Source organism: Engystomops pustulosus, chromosome 11 (genome assembly GCF_040894005.1).
Source record: "Engystomops pustulosus chromosome 11, aEngPut4.maternal, whole genome shotgun sequence".
NCBI lineage: Eukaryota > Metazoa > Chordata > Amphibia > Anura > Leptodactylidae > Engystomops > Engystomops pustulosus.
The window spans coordinates 62569296-62593295 of NC_092421.1; the positions used below are offsets into that span (position 1 = coordinate 62569296).

General features: G+C 45.9%; 1 protein-coding gene across 3 annotated transcripts in view; it reads right to left on the bottom strand.

The window, feature by feature from the left end:
* Positions 1 to 12751: 12751 nt before the first annotated feature.
* The window catches only part of SLK (STE20 like kinase), a 49581-nt gene continuing 38332 nt past the window's right edge, over positions 12752 to 24000 (bottom strand). The window contains exons 13-19 of one of the 3 annotated variants that reach the window (XM_072130925.1): positions 22407 to 22478; positions 18534 to 18663; positions 17542 to 17666; positions 17254 to 17442; positions 16970 to 17095; positions 16312 to 16425; positions 12752 to 15757 (exon numbers count right to left, since the gene is read on the bottom strand). In XM_072130925.1, the coding sequence (XP_071987026.1) occupies positions 15611 to 15757; positions 16312 to 16425; positions 16970 to 17095; positions 17254 to 17442; positions 17542 to 17666; positions 18534 to 18663; positions 22407 to 22478 (903 nt within the window). In that variant the 3' untranslated portion in view covers positions 12752 to 15610. Of the gene's footprint in view, positions 15758 to 16311; positions 16426 to 16969; positions 17096 to 17253; positions 17443 to 17541; positions 17667 to 18533; positions 18664 to 22406; positions 22479 to 23808; positions 23902 to 24000 lie in introns of all 3 variants that reach the window. The other 2 variants (XM_072130924.1, XM_072130926.1) reach the window with 2 other exon arrangements.

Below are 24000 nucleotides of genomic sequence, written 5' to 3' on the forward strand. Positions count from 1 at the left end.
TGAGGGGTATATATGATATATGTAGGGGTACAGTGTGGTCAGTTGTGGTGTGAGGGGTATATATGATATATGTGGGGCACAGTGTGGTGAGTTGTGGTGTGAGGGGTATATATGATATATGTGGGGGTACAGTGTGGTCAGTTGTGGTGTGAGCGGTATATATGATATATGTGGGGGTACAGTGTGGTCAGGTGTGGTGTGAGGGGTATATATGATATATGTGGGGGTACAGTGTGATCAGTTGTGGTGTGAGGGGTATATATGATATATGTGGGGGTACAGTGTGATCAGTTGTGGTGTGAGGGGTATATATGATATATGTGGGGGTACAGTGTGGTCAGTTGTGGTGTGAGGGGTATATATGATATATGTGGGGGCACAGTGTGGTCAGTTGTGGTGTGAGGGGTATATATGATATATGTGGAGCACAGTGTGGTCAGTTGTGGTGTGAGGGGTATATATGATATATGTGGGGGTACAGTGTAATCAGTTGTGGTGTGAGGGGTATAAATGATATATGTGGGGGCACAGTGTGGTCAGTTGTGGTGTGAGGGGTATATATGATATATGTAGGGGTACAGTGTGGTCAGTTGTGGTGTGAGGGGTATATATGATATATGTGGGGGTACAGTGTGGTCAGTTGTGGTGTGAGGGGCATATATGATATATGTAGGGGGCACAGTGTGGTCAGTTGTGGTGTGAGGAGTATATATGATATATGTGGAGGTACAGTGTAATCAGTTGTGGTGTGAGGGGTATATATGATATATGTGGGGGCACAGTGTGGTCAGTTGTGGTGTGAGGGGTATATTATATATATGTGGGGGTACAGTGTGGACAGTTGTGGTGTGAGGGGTATATATGATATATGTAGGGGTACAGTGTGGTCAGTTGTGGTGTGAGGGGTATATATGATATATGGGGGCACAGTGTGGTCAGTTGTGGTGTGAGGGGTATATATGATATATGTGGGGGTACAGTGTGGACAGTTGTGGTGTGAGGGGTATATATGATATATGTGGGGGTACAGTGTAATCAGTTGTGGTGTGAGGGGTATATATGATATATGTGGGGCACAGTGTGGTGAGTTGTGGTGTGAGGGGTATATATGATATATGTGGGGGTACAGTGTGGTCAGTTGTGGTGTGAGCGGTATATATGATATATGTGGGGGTACAGTGTGGTCAGGTGTGGTGTGAGGGGTATATATGATATATGTGGGGGCACAGTGTGGTCAGTTGTGGTGTGAGGAGTATATATGATATATATGGGGGCACAGTGTGGTCAGTTGTGGTGTGAGGGGGATATATGATATATATGGGGGCTCAGTGTGGTCAGTTGTGGTGTGAGAGGTATATATGATATATGTGGGGGCACAGTGTGGTCAGTTGTGGTGTGAGAGGTATATATGATATATGTGGGGGTACAGTGTGGTCAGTTGTGGTGTGAGAGGTATATATGATATATGTGGGGGTACAGTGTGGTCAGGTGTGGTGTGAGGGGTATATATGATATATGTGGTGGCACAGTGTGGTCAGTTGTGTGGTGAGAGGTATATATGATATATGAGAGGGTACAGTGTGGTCAGTTGTGGTGTGAGGGGTATATATGATGTATATATGATATATGTGGGGGCACAGTGTGGTCAGTTGTGGTGTGAGCGGTATATATGATATATGTGGGGGTACAGTGTGGTCAGTTGTGGTGTGAGGGGTATATATGATATATGTGAGGGTACAGTGTGGTCAGTTGTGGTGTGAGCGGTATATATGATATATGTGGGGGCACAGTGTGGTCAGTTGTGGTGTGAGGGGTATATATGATATATGTGGGGGTACAGTGTGGTCAGTTGTGGTGTGAGGGGTATATATGATATATGTGAGGGTACAGTGTGGTCAGTTGTGGTGTGAGCGGTATATATGATATATGTGGGGGCACAGTGTGGTCAGTTGTGGTGTGAGGGGTATATATGATATATGTGGGGGTACAGTGTGGTCAGTTGTGGTGTGAGGGGTATATATGATATATGTGGGGGTACAGTGTGGTCAGTTGTGGTGTGAGGGGTATATATGATATTTGTGGGGGCACAGTGTGATCAGTTGTGGTGTGAGGGGTATATATGATATATGTGGGGGTACAGTGTGGTCCTTCTACTATATGCTGGTACATACTGGTCTGTCTGTGTAGGTTATCATATAGTATTGCAGTATTATTCAGTCATTATGTAGTGGTGATAATCAGGATGTAATGTTATTATTTGGGCTTGTACAGCGGTATCATTAGTGATATTGTCCTGTGCTCGGTGGTGTTTGTATTATAACAATATAGCGGTAAAGATCATCAGTAAGTGGAGTTTATAGTTGGTAAATTATTGGTAATACCGGTCATGTTGTGGTAATCCTGTGGGTCAGTTTCGAGGGATCATTTGCAAATTGTAGCGCTATTGTTTGGAATATTGGTCTTATGGTACTTTTATTTGGTAACAGTATTGTGGTATCATTATTCGGTAATAATATGGCGGGCGTATTTTTTAGTTTGTCATGGACCAAAATTGGAAATGGTTTAGTAAAAGTAGGAATTTATCTAAAACTAAAGATTCCTTTGTTTCTAATATCTCTAGAGCTTTGGAACTGTGTAACTATGTGAAATCTTTTTACATATATTGTTGTGGGAGGGGGCCCCACGTCGGCTGCCGAGCTGGGGGGGCCCCATTTTAAATGAGGTGCTCCATACCGCTGGGACACTTAATCTGGCCCTGCATACTACAGACGCTAACGGGTGCTCCAGGGAGAACCAGTACCACAGCCTCTCCCTCCATATAATTTCTTGCTAACACCACCTGCTGGAGACCCACCAGGCTGTAGGACAGCCCTCCGGACAGAAAGAGACTTTCCTGGGACTCTTTCCCCTATTTATTTATCTCAGTCAAGAGACTCTCCTTGAACTGTTTACTATATGTACTACATTAGCATCCACCTCTGCTGAGGCAGAGATAACTCCCAAAGGATTCTGTCCCTTTACATCCAGAGGAGACCCTTTGTTTACTGCACTTTTCCCCACATCAAGGGCTGTGCCCAGAAGATGGACTTTTCTTCAAAAGCCTTCTGAGAGACTTTTAGCCAACCACTACAAGGAAAAGCTTCCAGTGACTCTTGTGTTGCACTGAATGCTCTTTATTTGCAGGAATGAGACATTCTGTTTGCATTTATGTTTTTTTTCTCCACAGGAAAATGGACATTGTGGCACTTTGCTATTGCTACCCTGAGTAGCCATTCTCATGTAACGTTTGTAACATTCAATCACTTACCCATTGGGCTGCTAAAGCCAATGCGTGTTCAATAATGTTTGCACAACTGTCATCTACTGTCAGTAAGTTTGCATTTAACATTTTCAAAGGCTTTGCAGGTGATAGTATGACTGTGTTGGACCGTCTTATATGTAAATCCTGACCGCAAGCTTACGCCTAGAATCTGAGCTCAGTTATTCTGTGGCTTCTATAAACTGCGGGTCCTTAGGGGACCAGGGGTGTTCATTTAGAATCACCTAGATGTCATACACACAGGCAGTTAAAGTGTAAATTGTACTGTATGTATAACGTGTACTACTAGTATTACTATTTGTCGCCAAGGAAGAAGAGTTTTCGAACAAATAGTCAGGCCTTGGTGCAAGGAGGGAATTACAGGACATGACACCACACCTTTCCCTACTACACAGTTGGTTTAAGGGCGTTAGCTAGCAACTGTCACATTCACTGTATTTTGTGTACGTAGTCCAACACCAACCCAGGTGTCTGTCTCCAGGACCACGGGCGGTTTGTCCGCTACACTGCACATAGCCAGCACTTCCCCGAGAGTGCAACGTATTCCATCTTTACCCCTACCGGCTGTTATACACATAGACCCTCCGGATGACATCTGCTGCTGGACAGCAGTGGTTCTCTTTACTCCCATCTGGTCCAATAGTCGAGCCGTGGGCGGCTCTTTCAATTGCCCTGGGGGTATGCAACGTCCCTGCCAATGCACATGGCAGAGGAATTGCGAATAAGCGTTTTTTTTACTCCTCAGTACATATAGAGGTAATTGAGCAGCGGTAGATTCAGCCTGGATAGGCAAGGGTTAAAGGAATGTTAATGTCATCATCCAATGATGTTCCACTATTGTAACTGCAGTGTGATTGGAGAAGGAGACCACCTGGCTAGGGGAGTAACTAAACCCTTAGTCAGGGGAGGAGTTAGCTCTCTTCAGATCAAGCTCTCAACACAGGAGGAGCTCTGAGCACATGCTCTGCACACAGGCCTCTTAGGCCTCAGCTCAGCTATTACAGACAGAGTGACATAGGACTAACAGGAAATAGGTGCAGCTTCCAGGATTGGACACAGCTACCTCCCAGCCTGCCCCTGCATCCAGGCTGCTGAGACAACTCCTGAGGTTCCTCTCCAAGATCACTCCAGTACTGCACTTGTACAGAATTGTTTGGCGTGTTGTTACCGTTGGTTGAATAAAGAACTGTAAGTTACTTTTATGCACAACATTGCCTACGTCTGGTCCCTTCTACAGCTGTATCACCACCAAGGGCGCCCCATCTATCTACCAGGGACACACACTACAGACTCTAAGGGCTGCCCCAGGGATAACCAGTACATCAGCCTCTCCCTCCATATCATTTCTTGCCAACACCACCTGCTGGAGACCTGCCAGGCTGTAGGACAGCCCTCCGGTCCACATACCAAGCACCGTGACACTAGCGTGCCTAGGCCGCAACCGCCAGCCACTCCAGGATTCCGGGCCCCGGCTGTCTACAGGCCCCAAGAAGAGGCTAGGCCCCGGTGGGTGTCCGTTTGTTTGTAAATTTAATAAGATTGTGTTTTCTTTATCCATGTACATAAACAAGTGAAGCTTTCAAGGGATAAATAGTGGTGAAGGAAAGTCCAACATACTCGAGCAATTCTTGATACATTCTCATCCTCCAAGAAGGGTCGGGGTTTGCTGACCTCTCAGACGGGTCTACCAAAATAGGCCAGTCGCAACCCTTGTCCTTGTAATGACCTCCAATCAGAACTATAAAAATTCCTCATATAAGCCAACCAGCTTAAAGGGCATCTACCACCAGGATGAAAGACTACATGCAAATGAGCCTGAGGGGCTCCAGGCTCCATTAACTCCCAAGACTCACATTACAGCAGCCCCCGATGTGTGAGAGGCAGGGACTTACATTACACCATCCCCCGATGTGCGAGAGGCGGAGACTCACATTACACCATCCCCCGATGTGTGAGAGGGGGGACTCACATTACACCAGCCCCTGATGTGTGAGAGGGGGGACTCACATTACACCAGCCCCCGATGTGTTAGAGGTGGGGACACACATTACATTAGTCCTCGATGTGTGAGAGGCGGGGACTCACATTACACCAGCCCCCGATGTGTGAGAGGCAGGGACTTACATTACACCATCCCCCGATATGTAAGAGGCGGAGACTCATATTACACCAGCCCCCGTTGTGTGAGAGGCAGGGACTTACATTACACCATCCCCCGATGTGCGAGATGGGGACTCACATTACACCGGCCCCTGATGTGTGAGAGGGGGGTCTCACATTACACCAGCCCCTGATGTGTGAGAGGCAGGGACTTACATTACACCATCCCCCGATGTGTGAGAGGCGGGGACTCACATCACATCAGCCCCTGATATGTGAGAGGCGGGGGCTCCCATTACACCAGCCCCTGGTGTGTGAGAGGGGGGACTCACATTACACCAGCCCCCGTTGTGTGAGAGGCAGGGACTTACATTAAACCATCCCCGGATGTGCGAGAGATGGGGGCTCACATTACACCAGCCCCTGATGTGTGAGAGGTGGGGACTCATATTACACCAGTCCCCAATGTTTGAGAGGCAGGGACTTACGTTACACCAGCCCCTGATGTGTGAGAGGCAGGGACTCCCATTACACCAGACACAGATGTGTGAGAGGGTGGGACTCACATTACACCAGCCCCCGATGTGTGAGAGGCGGGGACTCCCATTACACCAGACACAGATGTGTGAAAGTGTGGGACTCACATTACACCAGCCCCTGATGTGTGAGAGGGGGGACTCACATAACATTAGTCCCCGATGTGTGAGAGGTGGGGACTCACATTACACCCGCCCCCGATGTGTAAGAGGCGTGGACTCACATTATAGCGGCCCCCGATGTGCGAGAGGCAGGGACTCACATTACACTAGCCCCCGACGTGTGAGCGGTGAGGACTCACATTACAGCAGCCCTGATATGTGAGAAGCAAGGACTCACATTACACCAGCTCCCGATGTGTGAGAGGCGGGGACTCACATTACAACAGCCCCTGATGTGTGAGAGGCAGGGACTCACATTACACCAGCCCCCGAGGTGTGAGAGGCGGGAACTCACATTACACCAGCCCCTGATGTGTGAGAGGCAGGGACTCACATTACACCAGCCCCCGAGGTGTGAGAGGCGGATACTCACATTACACCAGCCCCCGAGGTGTGAGAGGCGGGAACTCACATTACACCAGCCCCTGATGTGCGAGAGGTGGGGACTCACATTACACCAGCCCCTGATGTGTGAGAGGTGGAGACTCACATTACACCAGCCCCTGATGTGTGAGAGGCAGGGACTCACAATACACAAGCCCCTGATGTGTGAGAGGCAAGGACTCCCTTTACACCAGCCCCCGATGTGAGAGATGAGGACTCACATCACACCAGCCCCTGATGTGTGAGAGGGAGGACTCACATTACACCAGCCCCCGATGTGTGAGAGGAGGGGACTCACATTACACCAGCTCCCGATGTGTGAGAGGCGGGAACTCACATTACAGCAGCCCCCGATGTGCGAGAGGCCGGGACTCACATTACACCAGCCCCCGATGTGCGAGAGGCAGGGACTCACATCACACCATCACCCGATATGCAAGAGGCGGAGACTCACATTACACCAGCCTCCGATGTGGGAGAGGCAGGTACTTACATTACACCATCTCCCGATAAGTAAGAGGCGGAGACTCACATTACACCAGCCACTGATGTGTGAGAGGTGGGGACTCACATTACATTAGTCCCCGATGTGTGAGAGGTGGGGACTCACATTACACCAGTCCCTGATGTGTGAGAGGCAGGGACTCACAATACACAAGCCCCTGATGTGTGAGAAGCAGGGAATCCCATTACACCAGCCCCCGATGTGTGAGAGGCGGGGACTCACATTACATCAGCCCCAGATATTTGAGAGGCGGGGACTCCCTTTACACCAGCCCCCGATGTGAGAGATGAGGACTCACATCACACCAGCCCCTGATGTAAGAGAGGCGAGGACTCACATCACTCCAGCCCCCGATGTGTGAGAGGAGGGGACTCACATTACACCAGCTCCCGATGTGTGAGAGGCGGGAACTCGCATTACAGCAGCCCCCGATGTGCGAGAGGCCGGGACTCACATTACACCAGCCCCCGATGTGCGAGAGGCAGGGACTCACATTACACCATCCCCCGATATGCAAGAGGCGGAGACTCACATTACACCAGCCTCCGATGTGTGAGAGGCAGGTATTTACATTACACCATCCCCCGATATGTAAGAGGCGGAGACTCACATTACACCAGCCCCTGATGTGTAAGAGGTGGGGACTCACATTACATTAGTCCCCGATGTGTGAGAGGTGGGGACTCACATTACACCAAGCCCCCGATGTGCGAGAGGCCGGGACTCACATTACACCAGCTCCCGATGTGTGAGAGGCAGGGACTTACAATACACCAGCCCCGATATGTGAGAGGCAGGGACTCACATTACACCAGCCCCTGATGTGTGAGAGGTGGAGACTCACATTACACCAGCCCCTGATGTGTGAGAGGTGGAGACTCACATTACACCAGCCCCCGATGTGTGAGAGGCGGGGACTCACATTACACCAGCCCCCCATGTGTGAGAGGCGGAGACTCACATTACACCAGCCCCCGATGTGTGAGAGGCAGAGACTCACATTACACCAGCCCCGATGTGTGAGCGGCGGAGGCTCACATAACACAAGCCCCTGATGTGTGAGAGGCAGGGACTCACATTACACCATCCCCTGATGTGTGAGAGGCAGAGACTCACATTACACCAGCCCCCGATGTGTGAGAGGCGGAGACTCACATTACACCAGCCCCGATGTGTGAGCGGCGGAGGCTCACATAACACAAGCCCCTGATGTGTGAGAGGCAGGGACTCACATTACACCATCCCCCGATGTGTGAGAGGCGGAGACTCACGTTCAACCAGCCCCTGATGTGTGAGAGGTGGAGACTCCCATTACACCAGCCCCCGATGTGCGAGAGGCAGGGACTCACATTACACCATCCCCCGATGTGTGAGAGGCAGGGACTCACATTACACCAGCCTCCGATGTGTGAGAGGCAGGTATTTACATTACACCATCCCCCGATATGTAAGAGGCGGAGACTCACATTACACCAGCCCCTGATGTGTAAGAGGTGGGGACTCACATTACATTAGTCCCCGATGTGTGAGAGGTGGGGACTCACATTACACCAAGCCCCCGATGTGCGAGAGGCCGGGACTCACATTACACCAGCTCCCGATGTGTGAGAGGCAGGGACTTACAATACACCAGCCCCGATATGTGAGAGGCAGGGACTCACATTACACCAGCCCCTGATGTGTGAGAGGTGGAGACTCACATTACACCAGCCCCCGATGTGTGAGGCGGGGATTCACATTACACCAGCCCCCCATGTGTGAGAGGCGGAGACTCACATTACACCAGCCCCCGATGTGTGAGAGGCGGAGACTCACATTACACCAGCCCCGATGTGTGAGCGGCGGAGGCTCACATAACACAAGCCCCTGATGTGTGAGAGGCAGGGACTCACATTACACCATCCCCTGATGTGTGAGAGGCGGAGACTCACATTACACCAGCCCCCGATGTGTGAGAGGCGGAGACTCACATTACACCAGCCCCGATGTGTGAGCGGTGCAGGCTCACATAACACAAGCCCCTGATGTGTGAGAGGCAGGGACTCACATTACACCATCCCCCGATGTGTGAGAGGCGGAGACTCACGTTCAACCAGCCCCTGATGTGTGAGAGGTGGAGACTCCCATTACACCAGCCCCCGATGTGTGAGAGGCAGGGACTTACATTACACCATCCCCCGATGTGTGAGAGGCAGGGACTCACATTACACCATCCCCCGATTTGTGAGAAGCGTAGACTCACATTACACCAGCCTCTGATGTTTTTTTTTTTTTGGACAAGTGTCTTTTCTCAACCGTATAAACAATGTAACTTTAGTTTCATTGGATAGATATTTAGGAAATATTTGCCACATACTTTCTTTTTTGTTTTGTGATGTGTATTTCTCAAGAATTCGCCATTTTTGAACAATTTTTACCCATTTTGATTTTCGGTGATTGATTCCGTCAATGAAAAGGACTTGGTTATTTGGACTCCTGGGGAGTCCAAATCTACAATAATAAATGGGGATTCTCATTTAAGATTTTAAAGTTGCCACCCAACCCCGCCCCGATGGGGTGTGGGAAGGGAACAGAGTTTGGTATCATTGGATAGAGTTTTGAAAAATATTTTGGATGTATAATTTAAATTTTCAGATCCGGTGTGTTGTATTTTGCAAGGTATTCCTCCGCCCGACTTTTTTGTTACACCCTATATGTGTGGTAACAGTGAGTACACCATACATCTCCAGTATATGCTCCTGTATGTGATATGTATAATGTATAGTAACAGTGAGTACGCCTTACAGTATCTCTCCAGTATCTTCTCCTGTATGTTATATGTATTATGTGTGGTAACAGTGAGTACACCATACCTCTCCAGTATCTGCTCCTGTATGTTATAGGTATAATGTGTGGTAACAGTGAGTACACCGTATCTCTCTAGTATCTGCTCCTATATGTTAAATGTATAATGTGTGGTAACAGTGAGTACACCATATCTCTCCAGTATCTGTTCCTGTCTGTTATATGTATAATGTGTGGTGACAGTGAGTACACCATACCCATCCAGTATCTGTTCCTGTATGTTATATGTATTATGTGTGGTGACAGTGAGTACACCATACCTCTCCAGTATCTGCTCCTGTATGTTATATGTATAGTGTGTGGTAACAGTGAGTACACCATATCTCTCCAGTATCTGCTCCTGTATGTTATATGTATAGTGTGTGGTAACAGTGAGTACACCATACCTCTCCAGTATCTGCTCATGTATGTTATATGTATAATGTGTGGTAACAGTGAGTACACCATATCTCTCCAGTATCTGCTCCTGTATGTGATATGTATAATGTATGGTAACAGTGAGTACGCCTTACAGTATCTCTCCAGTATCTTCTCCTGTATGTTATATGTATAATGTGTGGTAACAGTGAGTACACCATATCTCTCCAGTATCTGCTCCTGTATGTTATATGTATAGTGTGTGGTAACAGTGAGTACACCATATCTCTCCAGTATCTGCTCCTGTATGTTATATGTATAATGTGTGGTAACAGTGAGTACACCATACCTCTCCAGTATCTGCTCCTGTATGTTATATGTATAATGTGTGGTAACAGTGAGTACACCATATCTCTCCAGTATCTGCTCCTGTATGTTATATGTATAATGTGTGGTAACAGTGAGTACACCATACCTCTCCAGTATCTGCTCCTGTATGTTATATGTATAATGTGTGGTAACAGTGAGTACACCATATCTCTCCAGTATCTGCTCATGTATGTTATATGTATAGTGTGTGGTGACAGTGAGTACACCATACCTCTCTAGTATCTGCTCCTGTATGTTATATGTATAATGTGTGGTGACAGTGAGTACAACATATCTCTCCAGTATCTGCTCCTGTATGTTATATGTATAATGTGTGGTAACAGTGAGTACACCATACCTCTCCAGTATCTGCTCCTGTATGTTATATGTATAATGTGTGGTAACAGTGAGTACACCATACCTCTCCAGTATCTGCTCCTGTATGTTATATGTATAGTGTGTGGTAACAGTGAGTACACCATACCTCTCCCGTATCTGCTCCTGTATGTTATATGTATAATGTGTGGTGACAGTGAGTACACCATATCTCTCCAGTATCTGCTCCTGTATGTTATATGTACAGGCGGTCCCCTACTTAAGAACACTCAACTTACATACGACCCATAGTTACCAACAGACCACTGGATATTGGTTATTTATTGTACTTTATTCCTAGGCTACAATAAACAGCTGAAACCGTTATTAAATGTGTCTGCAATGAAGCTTTAGTGTTAATATTGATTCTTATGACAACCCAACATTTTTAAAATCCAATTTTCACAGAGACCGAAAAAGTTCCGGCTGGGATTACAATGATAAAATATACAGTCCCGACTTACATACAAACTCAACTTAAGAACAAACCTACAGACCCTATCTTGTATGTAACCCGGGGACTGCCTGTATAGTGTGTGGTGACAGTGAGTACACCATACCTCTCCAGTATCTGATCCTGTATGTTATATGTATACTGTGTGGTAACAGTGAGTACACCATACCTCTCTAGTATCTGCTCCTTTATGTTATATGTATAGTGTGTGGTAACAGTGAGTACACCATACCTCTCCAGTATCTTCTCCTGTATGTTATATGTATAATGTGTGGTAACAGTGAGTACACCATACCTCTCCAGTATCTGCTCCTGTATGTTATATGTATAATGTGTGGTAACAGTGAGTACACCATACCTCTCCAGTATCTGCTCCTGTATGTTATATGTATAATGTGTGGTGACAGTGAGTACACCATATCTCTCCAGTATCTGCTCCTGTATGTTATATGTATAGTGTGTGGTAACAGTGAGTACACCATACCTCTCCAGTATCTGCTCCTGTATGTTATATGTATAACACTTTTATGAGCTATAGAATATTTGCTTTTACATAAATGTCGCCATGTGAGGTCTTATTTTTTGAGGGATGAGATGCATTTTTCTGTGATACCATCTTGAGGGGGGCTATGTCCTATTCCTGAAAATGTATTAACTTTTTTTGTAGGGTTAAGTAGCAAAAAATGTCAATTCTGTAATTGATTTTTGACATTTTTTTCTTGGTGTAACATGTTATCCTTATTGTACGGGTCTGTAGGATTAGGGCGGTACCTTAGGTATTTTTTCCTGCACTTTACTAAACTTACAGAATTAAACCTATGCAACTTGGAGTCAGGTCATCTGCAAAAAAATAGACACAATGCTATTAACCCTTTCCTGTAAAGAAAAGTAGGCCCAGCACAGTCTGGGATCCCCCATTTCTGAATCAATGACCACAACTCTCTGGATATGACCCTGTAGATTATTCCTACTAACCCCCCAACCCCCCCCCCCCCCCCCCATCCCATCAGGCGTCTATGAGGGACAGTATAAAATGCCTTTGCAAAAAACACTATATCCACACTAGTTTTCATTAGGGGGTCAGCTACATTTTTACAGGAAGTTGTGCTGTCATTTCCTGCTGGGATAGATGGAGTGACAACTGCTTTATACAGATAATGATTTTGTCTTCAAATTTATAAAGTAAAATTAGACATGAAAATACTTCCTATAAAGTGTACTCGGAGCATGGGCCCTTACACTGGCCTGGATGGTCATCATGTCACCACTACGGCAGGATTGTTAATCTAAACGAGAAAAAAAACACACAAAAAAAAAATCTGCAGTAACCCATAACACAGAGATGGTTACAGTATATGTGATTTATTTACAGTATAAGTCCATTTACAGTAAGTCTTTCTTCAAATGTGCTTCATAATGGCAGTAAAGCTGCAGAAATCAATCACTGGCTAAGCAGTAATTATACGAGGAGCTAGAAAAGCGACCGACCCACTCTGTACATTAAAGGGGTTGTACAAGATTAGAGTGAAAAAACAAAAAAATTCCTGCTTTTTCTGAAAACGGCGTCGCACCCGTCTAACTCGTGTTAAATATCGCAGCTCGGCTATGTTGAATTACATGGAGCTAAGCTGCAGTACACACACGGCCTGTGGACAGGTGGGGCGCTGTGTTTATTAAAAAGCAGCAATAGTTCTCCAATCGTGGACAATTGTTCCTGTAGTCTGGTACAAGTAAAAATACATATAAAAGGATATCATACAGGACGATTGATGGGTTACCTTACCAATAATTAACACAGAAACCAATTTATTATTGACAATATTTAGGATATTTTAGAAAAAAAAGAAAGTCAATGTTTTAACACTTTTGGGCTGCATTGGTCACATGGAAGTCTCCAATGGATAAGCAGCTATGTGATAATACAACTGCTCATTTAAAGGTAATGGGGGGAGGAGGGGGGGGGGTCACAATCCGTTTTTATGAGATCAAGATGATGCAAAACTGATGCTGGAGGTCACATGGGCTCGATGTTAACCTTGGATATAGGGTGGTCTAGTGTAAAGACAATTCCTCCCGGAGATATAAATATGATTATTAAAACCAAGGGCCAATAATCAGGTTTATTTTTTCATTCCTCCCTCCTCTAGGGGCGCTGTTTGATATGAAGTGACATAAACTACCATAGCAACTGCTCATAAACCCAAATATCTCTATAGAAAAATGACCAATGTGAACCAGTTATGATGTAACCTCTAACTCTGGGCCTAAAAACTCCTGTCCGATTTAGAAAGAAGCCTGATAAAATAAAACAATCCGTTGTAAAATAGCAGTAACCGAGTTGTTAAAAAAAAATTAATATGATTTATTTAGGTCCATCATTTTGTGCTTTATAATTTCTCCAAAAAATATTCAATTTACAAAGCTCCAACATCCTTACTTTGCCACAGAATTAAATGATGTAATTTTATCGACCGGCAGCCACCACTAGAGGGAGCTCACTGAATACAATTTCTGTAATAATCATAATAAAATATGTAAAAGAGTTTGGGTGATTTTTGTATAGGTAATAAGATGAACAGCTATTCCTCCTGTCCCCCTTAAACACATGCATGCTCGGGGATGGAGAGTTACGAGCTCATTAGGGATTATTCAGCTCATCTGGGCCAGAGGAAATAACGAACAAGGATAATACTGACAAGAAACGACACGAGAGCAAAACCTCACTTTTACCTTCTCATAATCTGTGCCACATAGAGAACACACGTGTTATATGTAGCACATGTAAGTAATGGAGGCACGGGGGGCTACACATGGGCAGAGTGCAACTACTTTCTAAGCAATTGCATTAGACTCGCTGGCATATATGTAGGGGACCAGCAAAATTTAAAGGGACGTGATGCACAAGGCGACAGAATATGGAGTGTTCCTTTAAGAAGACATTTAGTGCAAAATCCTTCAAGGAGAGCTGTAAAAATGGGGGATCTCGTGCCCCCCCTGCTATGCTAAATGTGCTCTACTGGAAGCAATCTGAACGAAATGCAATGCTCCTCGCCGTCTATAAAATCCCCACCCCCATAACCCTTTACCATGATTTTGTATTCAACTAACGAAATTAAAATCGAGGAAGTCGCTACAAGAAAATAGGAATTTATCAAACAGGATGTTCAGGGTGTGAAAAAGTATCATCACCCCATAAAGGGGTTTTGCCACCAAATAAGATAGGGCCTAACCTGCTGATCAGTGGGGGTCTCAGTGATGAGATCTCCCACAGATCATGAGAACGAGAGGCCGATGAAACGACAAGGGGTCTGACGGAGGTACCTCGGAATCCCCATTCACGTGATCACCGAGACCCCCACAATCAGCAAGTTAGGCCCTATCCTGAAGATAGAGCCTGAGTGGTTTGGTGGGAGGGGTTTTTCTCTAGGGATGACATTTTGACCTATGCACAACCGCGTGGGGTAATCTGGCAGATGGTGCTGTGATCTGTTGCATTCGTAAACTGCAATGATCAAGGCAGTCTGACATTCAGGATGGTATTACCCAGCTTTGCAAGGACTCTGAATGGCAAATCTGCCCATCTGTACCTGGGATTGAGCCTTCACTACATAATGTAGCAGATTTAAAAAAGATGAAAGCCAAATGGAAATGCCCTTTAAATCCTACCCATCTGCCTAGCTTATACAGGGTTAATCCATCCGCATGCATTCCAGTCCAGCATAACGCAGTGACCGCTCCTACCACAGTAGCTTTAAGTCAGGAACATAAAATTAAACTTGTGTGTAATTAAAAATCCTTCTGTGATATAATCCGCACCGGCTTCTGATATGAAAACCCGTAATAATAACCTTCACATGAACTCAATTTAGTTTTCGCATATTAAATATTATACAAAATACGGCCAATTTATTATTTTTTTTCTTCAAACTAAAACACAAGCGACTCCATAGCGCCTCCCGCAGGCCTTGTGTTCTCGCTGTACAAACAAGTCTTTTAATTTAAGCGATTCATATATTTATATAGTTTTTATATATATAAAAAAAAACAAAAACAAAAAAAACATCAAAAACAGCCTAAAAACATCTTGAGAAAAAATTCAAATAAAAATCTACCCATGCTCCCCCACCCCCCAACCTTCTAAAAAGTTCCAAAAGCGACATGGCAGAGATAAAAGCCTATAAAACAAGCGGTAAAACAGACGGAGGTTAAGACCCAGTAGAGTGCATGCTGGGTATAGGATAGAATTTAGAAATCCGGCTTTGCGTCGTGGGGTTAAGGCATTCGGATTCTCCGCTCATTTTGAAGAATAGTTCTTGCTCTTGAAGTTTCCTTGCAAACTCCTCCTCCAGCGCCTGTCAATGGCAATGTTTTAGTTAAAAAAATGTATCAGATGTTTTAGTTTGCAGATCCTCCTCCCCTCTCACAGCATGCACTCTCAGAAAAGATATAGTAGTTGCATCCCCCGCCTCCCTGGAGAACTAAAGCGGTCTATGAATATACTGACAATAAGGGGAACTCCAGGCCTTCACCCTCATTCACACAAACGTAATGGGGACCAACATTCAGCCGTAATGTGCAGCAAACACCCGGCTTGTATGGAGAGGGCTCAGCCCACAATTACTCTATATACTCCCCTAACAGACTTACGCCAATCTGATGGTTGTCTGACATTCTACAACAACGCAGGTTAGCTCCTTTTACTTGAAATTAGCTGCAAACAGCCCATATGAGGTCACATGTCTGAAAAGCCACAGTGGCTCTCAATGGAGCGCTCAAAACTACACACAGGGTGATAAAAATCATTTTTAAAAAGATCATCTATACTCCTTTAACTGAAACCACAAAGCGGCAGACAACTCTCATATTCTGAGGGCTGCCTGGGATGAGACTGCACTAGACATTATACCTTTTTCCTTGGTCTTAGTTTTTCCCTCCATTCTTTCAGCTCCAGCGCATGCTCCTCATCCAGCTCCTTCAGCTTCTGGGTTTCGTGTTCGATTAGAAGGTGACATTTCTCATTCTGAAACGGCCAAAATAATCGCGCTCTTATAAGAGTCTATCGAGAAAAACTTCTGGATGTGCTCAAAATATATTATGCAATTAGGGAAAAATTGTAACCCGGAGATACTGATGCAGGGATGTATGGTGACTGCAAAGCACCATGAACACGCCCAATAGATGGGGCCATCAGTTTGTGCAGCTAGCTCATGGCCAATGAACACATTTGTGTGCATGAAGCCCAACGACCATAACGGAGGCCTTGACTGCACAAATTATGGCCAGATCACGGCCCCCATAGAGGTCTAGGGCACCTGGTCATGGTGCGGTGGCTACACTGCAAATGACAAAGCAGGTCCTATCTTTTGACCTTTTTGCAGCCTGGCCACTCGACTTCCTGTGCAGAGGGGAGGGACAAGGACCGGTCACCCTTCTCATCCTCCCTTCTCCACCCACCCATATGCTTTGCCCAGAATCTAGCCAGGGTGAGCTCATGGTTGTGTGTAAGGGGTCCAAGAGTGTAAGCACACCCAATGGCCTACCTACACTGTGTGGTAACGTCATACCTGGAGTTGCTGCAGCTCTCGGATGTTGGCGTCACATTGTAGCTGCAGGTCCCGCATCTGGTTCTCGTGCTTCTGATGCTGAGCTAAACGTTCATTCTTCTGCCTTTTATCTTCTTGGACAGCAAACTGCAAATAGAAAGCAAAAATGTCATCGGTCATAACAGAGCAGCTTCGATGTGGAGTCATTTATAATACCATTACCACAACTTATTGGAGTACACCCCTGGCAGACCACAGGAAGGGTTTTAGGGTGTACCTGCACCATATGGCTATAATGCCTGTACCTGCTTAATCTTCTCTCTGTCCTGCTCTGGAGATCCGGAGCAGTTAATCCTCAGACTTTTCTTGAACATGGCCATGCGAGTCTTGGCGTCGCTGCGCTGGATTTTCGGGAGCCGTGCCCTCTCCTGAGCTTGCTTGTTCTTCAGTTCCTCAATCAGTCGCTGGTTATACCTCTGCATCTGCTCCATTTCCTATAGGAGAGAAGAGACGCATGAGAAGAAGTGGAAGAAACCCAACATACCTGCTAAATCTCAGTACGTGAAAGGTGACACATTTTCCCGCTTTCGTACCTTCTCGTGACGCTTCAGTAGTTGATGTCTCTGCATGAAATACTGATCCTTCAGCTGCTGCTTCAGTAGCTGATGCTTCTCTTGGAGATGGCGCTCTTCAAGCTCCCAAATAGCGGCTTCCCGCGCTGTAGTAAAAATACGTAGTATATAGATATAACATCAGGAATCAGATTGTATATAAAGAACGCTGTTCCCTTCCCTCGTCTTTGTCCAATGCCGAACGTTAATGCCGATCATTAAAAGGGGAAAATAAAACTCCACAAGGGCTGGAGCAGGGGTGGGTGAATGTACACTTACCTGGCTCCTGTGTCACAGCAGTTGTCTGCTCCCTGGGACTCCTGTCTGGGCTAAAGGTGTTGGAGGGTCATGGTACCTGCTTTGGCCAATCATTGATCTCTGTGGACCACAGTGATGTACAAAAAGTGACGTCACCTGGGTCTGCTGAGGTCGTAGCAGGTCCCATGATCTCGAGCCTATCAGCCTGGCAAGGAGGGCCAGCGATCAGAACGCCACCAAGAAGCAGAAACAGGGAGACAAAGCAGGGTAATTACATTTTGCCACCTATAAAGGGGTTGTACCAACTTTGATTGTTGTCCCCTATCCACAGGTGGGTCCCCACCAATCACAAGAACACGCCCCTCACACTTCATGAAAACGAGGGTCTCATTCTCACCTATAGAAGAAGCGCCAATACAATGCATGGGGGGCCAGCAGTCAGACCCCCATCAGGTGGTTATTCTCCATCTTCTATATAGTGGACAACAATCAAAGTTGTTTAACCCCTTTAAGGCTCTGCAATTTCTGCAATACAGCAGGTCATGGGGCACGGCTCTAGGGGTTAAGAACTTTTGGTTGGCAATAAACACTAGGAGCAAAAATTTGTGTCCAGAAACTGAAAAGATACAGTAATCAACTTTGGATGAATATGCAGATAGATCAGTCTGTAAGTGCCACAGGGCCATATTTAGTATAACAATGTGTGATGTACCTACCTCTCATAAGCTGCTGCTTGCGGCTGAGGCAGTCCCTCTCTATGGTGGCCAGCTCCATCTTCTGCTGGTGAATGATCTTCTTCAGGGATCCATCCAGCTCTTGCTGCTGCTTTAGTACAAACTCTTGTTCCTGGATGAAAGCATCTGACAGTGAATACGTCCTCCCTGATAATCTTCCCTATTTCATCTCATGCAATTTACATGGTAAAAGTCAGCAGCAGGAAACCACTCATGTATTATCACACCCAAAACCCATCTAGAAAAGCAGCACAGCACAAGGTGCATCACCCGCGGAGACCATGGGGCCCTCCCAACCAGGCCGACGAGCTGCAGACTGTCCGCCTCTAGTGTCCTACCTATGTTATTTGGCTGTGCATGTTTGGGATTCAGATTTGCCTGCAGAGACTCCTCAGTGTATAACAGTAAGTGAATGGGATTGTATTAAAACCAATCCACAAACTGTAGAATGTTACATTGTTGCAGAAGATTTCCATATGCAAATTTACAATGAAATCCACTTTAAAATCCACAGAATTCAGTGCAATTTTTCTATGGCTAATTTCCACCAGAAACACGGTATATTTTCAGAAAATAATCATCAATATCAACCCTGTGCAGATCTTACCCTATGTAGACTAGCCCCCTTAGGTAAGGTATAAAATGCCCCTTCAGGAATTTCCTCTTTCATGCTAAAACTCAACTATTTACCTATAAAAATTTACTCCAATGTCATATGAAAATGAGCAGAGAAGAGTCATATTTGCCTGAGACCTCATCATACTCCATTACAGGCGGTCCCCTACTTAAGGACACCCGACCCCTAGTTAAAGACAGACACCTAATTAAAGACGGACCCCTCTGCCCCCTTTGACCTCTGGATGCTGTAAGGTGTCTGTAATGAAGCTTTATTCATAATCTTTGGTCCAATTACAGCAAAAAATATTGAAACACCAATTGTCACGGGGGCAAATTTTCTTTCTGTCTGGAACTACAATTATAAAAAATATACAGTTTTGACTTGCATACAAACTCAACTTAAGAACAAACTTATGGAACCTATCTTGTACGTAACCCGGGCACTTGCTGTATATGCCTTTATCCCACAGTCTGGCCTATGTCACCTATCCTGTATATGCAAAGAGTGCACATCCCATGTTACACGTGAGAGTCCATCCTCTGGTATACCATCCCTTCCATCATGTCTGATATCTAGATAAGTTACAGTATTGTATAATAATCTAATTCTCTAAGGGTGAGATTTCCATAGAACTAACAGAAGACAGGAAAGGCACGGCACACTCTTATAATGTCACACTACATGTACTTTGTTCAGGAAACAAATGGCATCTCCAGCGTGAAGTCTATTCAATGGAAATGTCGATGCGGAGTAATAACAGGCTGTGAGCGGTGCGTGCCGGCTATTCCCCAGAACTTCCACCCACCCCGGCCTACTTACTGCCGTACAGTCAGGTACCGAGCCGCCATCTGTGTGATTCCCGAGCTGTCACACAATCTGACAGCTCATGCATGACACAAACAGCACCCCAAACACAACTTTTAGCTAAATCTGCTTCTGATACTGATAATCTAGAATCAGTCTCCTTCTCCCTCTGGCAATACAGACCCTGTTTACCTCTCCAGAAGAGAAGAGGTCTCTGTTGTACCGCCGTGCTTCCTCCTGACAAACAGGGCAGGAAGCCATTCCTATTGGCCGCTCTTCAGCGAATCACTATGCATATCACAGAGCTGGCTACGGGGAAGGTGACTGAGCATCTGTGTCCACCAGCAGTCAGCTCATTGGGTGAACGTGCCCCACACACCCAACACCAAACTATTTAAAGTATATCTATTATCAAAATCCATCATAATAAGTCAGGGACATTACTCATAGATCCAGGCAATGTGACTGTGGAAAACTTCTTTTATTTGTTATATGGCCTTCTCCCTTGTAAAAATCAACCTAATAAATGATGCTAATAAATCTTAACTGCTCTTGGGAGTGATAGCTTTACAGGCTGTTACACTGTCTCTCCTCTTTCCCATTACTCTGTCAGCACTACCCCCTGCCTTTTCCTTATGTAGTATAGTAGAAGTATAGTAGTAGTAGTTTCGGCACACAACGGATTGGGGGGGGGGAAGTGCTCCTGTACAGTGTAACAGCCTGTGAAGTTGCTGTATTAACACTCCTAGGAACCCTTCTGCTTCATAAGCATCATGAGTGAAACAGTATGTGAAGTTACAGCCTGTGAAGCTACAGCACGGAGGGGCTCTGGTAAAGCTCTTCTGACTTGTTAGCATAATTTTAAAAGTTGATTTTAGAAAGAAGGGGGCCATGCAAAACAAATATAAGAAGACTAACACAGTCATGGTAACTGAATCTATGAGTAAGTGTCCCTGGTTTATCGTGATGGATTTTAGATGCCCTTTAATGAGAACACGTCGGATCGATTAAAGAACCTAAACCAACAACAAGTCCATATGGACCTGTGGTTTAGGGTCTCAAATTGACCTGTATATTAGAACACTTGCAGGTTCTGTGCCTCCTCTCGTATTGGGGCAAGTGAAGCCAGCGTGTACTACCGTATTTTCTGGGTGATAAGGTGCACCGGACTATAAGGCGCATTACTAAAAAAGGCCTTATATAAGGAATAATTCCATATATAAGGCGCACCGGACTATAAAGCGCAGGGTCCGGGGGCGTGGAGGAGGTCCGGGGGCGTGGTGTGAAAACCGAGGGGAGAGGTCGCAACCAGCGACTCTCCACAGACCCGGCAAGAGGTGAGCGGTCTCCCCAGGGAGATGGGGAAGGGGGTCCGTTCAGGTGGAGGAGGGCAGCGGACTCTACTTACCGGAGACAGCAGATCTCCAGCGGGAACTGCAGACATCGCAGCAGAAGTTGGTTCGCGCTATGGCGCCTGTTGTTCGTGCCGCGTGATCTGCAGTTCCCGCTGGAGATCTGCTGTCTCCGGTAGCGGGGACCTATGTAAGTAGGGTCCGCTGCCCTCCATACATAAGGCGCTCCGGACTATAAGGCGCACTGTGGATTTCTAAGGAAATATTAGGTTTTTATGTAGTTTTTATGTGTATATAGTCCGGAAAATACGGTACATCGCCTTAACTTGCCACAATGGGCACGCAACCATGTAGAAGGCGATTTCGGACACGGCCCCATAAGGATTTCTGGGTGGTTTAGTTTCCCAATTCGCCCCGACAGATTCCCTTTAAGCATGACATCAGTCTGTACTAGATTAGAATAAATAGAAGTGTTCTCATTTGTCAGATAAGCCTGATACTAAGATCAGTGAGGCCCTGTTCACACAACACGGATTGTTAAAATGGCTCTCCTGTTCATCTCATACAGGACTGTCTGCATCGAAAACAGATTCTGACTTGGTCTTTGTGATGGACGATGTGATCCCTATTGTTAGCAAAGACAAATGCTAGGATACATATCCACTATGCCAATCCCGTTTTTAACATGACGAATATTTCCTATTTCTGTATATGAACTATATGGAGTTCATTCTACATATTAAGCTGCTACCTCTTCCTCTCTCCCAGCGGGAAGTCCCAGCACAACCACCATCTGCTGCTTATAACTAATCCCTGCTTTTGTAATATCCTGAAACCATGAAAGCTTTTTCATTGGTTCCGATTATTACACCAAAGAAAACTCCAGCAGGCATATGTCCACGCTAGGCATAGATCTCATCATAGAGCCCAGGAGAGAGAGGAGGGCCACAATTTCAGTAACTAAGATTTAGTTCAGCTCTGCGGAGTTTCCATTGAATAGACTCCATGCATCGGTACTCCTTCATGTGAATATGACATGCAAAACAGTCCACTGCAAACCTCCAGTAGTGATACACTTACATCTTGCATCTGGGCGTTGAAAAGAGTACAAGACGATAGTTGGAAAGACTGAATCATAACCTGGGCAACACCCTGCGGGTCAGAATATTATGGCCACAGAGTGAGGAGCTGAGCTTCAGTGACATATATTACACCCATACCCCATGTTTTTGCAGGGTATCAGCTGCAGACCCAACATCCGAAGATTCAGGTTCTTTCTAGGAAGTATAGAGATAGGTCTGGCCCATAGAAACCTCACTAGCGCCACTGAGTGGTGGTATCTTAGAGTAGAGGACATTAGTAAGATAGTCTGGTCACAGGAAAAGAGGACTAAAAGCGGAGATCAATAGGTGGCGCTAGTGAGATAGACCTGCTTTCTTACACACTGCCACTACACCAGATCCCTATAGTCTACGTAAAATTAAGATCTCCCTCAGTCATGGACTGACTATGACAGCGACTTCAGGACCAGAAAGGAAAGACCACCAATTATCCAGAAAATTCTGGAATAATAGTGAGCATGGCTCACTATTATTAACCCACTACTAGCCCTTTAAAATGTTCATTTAAAAAAAAAATTACATCTTCAAAGGGGTTGTCCAGTCACTGAAGAGAAATAGGATAGAGGATAGCTTGCCAATCAGTGGGGGTCCCAGTCAGGGGTGTAACTTCAGAGGGTTCATAGTAGGGTGGTTGCAACCGGGCCAAGATGCCTAAGGGGCCCGTATGGTGCACCTTTCGTTTGTGAGAAGACTAATAATCTAAACAATATATTATAATTTGGGGCCTGGCAAAATTTTGCATTGGGTCCTGACAGCTTCAAGTTACACCACTGGTCCCTGTGGTCACATCACGGGGGTCTGCTGTACTCCAGGTGAACAGAGCAGGTGGTCGTACATGTGCCCTGCTGCTCTATTCATCTCAATGGCGCAGAGATCACCGAGCGCTGTACTCAGTGTCATCAACAGTAAATGGTGGGGCAGCATGGAAGTCCAACCCGCCGCTCCATTCACCTGGGGTATAATAGACCCCCATTCTCGAGATGCATGGGGGTCACATCAATGAGACCCTGACCGATCAGTAAGTTATCTCCTTACCTGGAGATGCGGGATAATTTGTGCTGACTAGACAAACCCTTTGTAGGCACTGGGTGACGTCCGGACAATAGGTTTGTTCCCCAGCACTTGATCATAGCCATTCAGTATCACCTACCTGTTACCTTGTAAATGCTGCAGAGATCAAGGCTGTGACAATGCAATGTGTGTAGAAGGTACAACATATCTACATGGGATGAGGTCTCTAGGTTGTTAATAGATCAGAAATGGGCTGTGTTAGTGGCACATGATGTGTTAGTCGGATGACTCCATGTCTCTACGTGATGGGGAAAGCGTTAGCGACTTCTCTAGGTTTAGTAGCAGGTTACCTGCGCGTGCTGGGCATGTAAAAGCTCCTCTCTCTTGCGTTTCATAAGCTCTTTCCGCAGCTCTTTAGGCGCTCTCTCCACTTCAGTTATTACCTGGTATAAGCATGCAGAAGGTGGGGAAATGTGACCCTTTTCTGAAGAGGAAGCGCATGAGGAAGAGTAAAGCCGCGCCGCCACCAGGTGACAGATGCC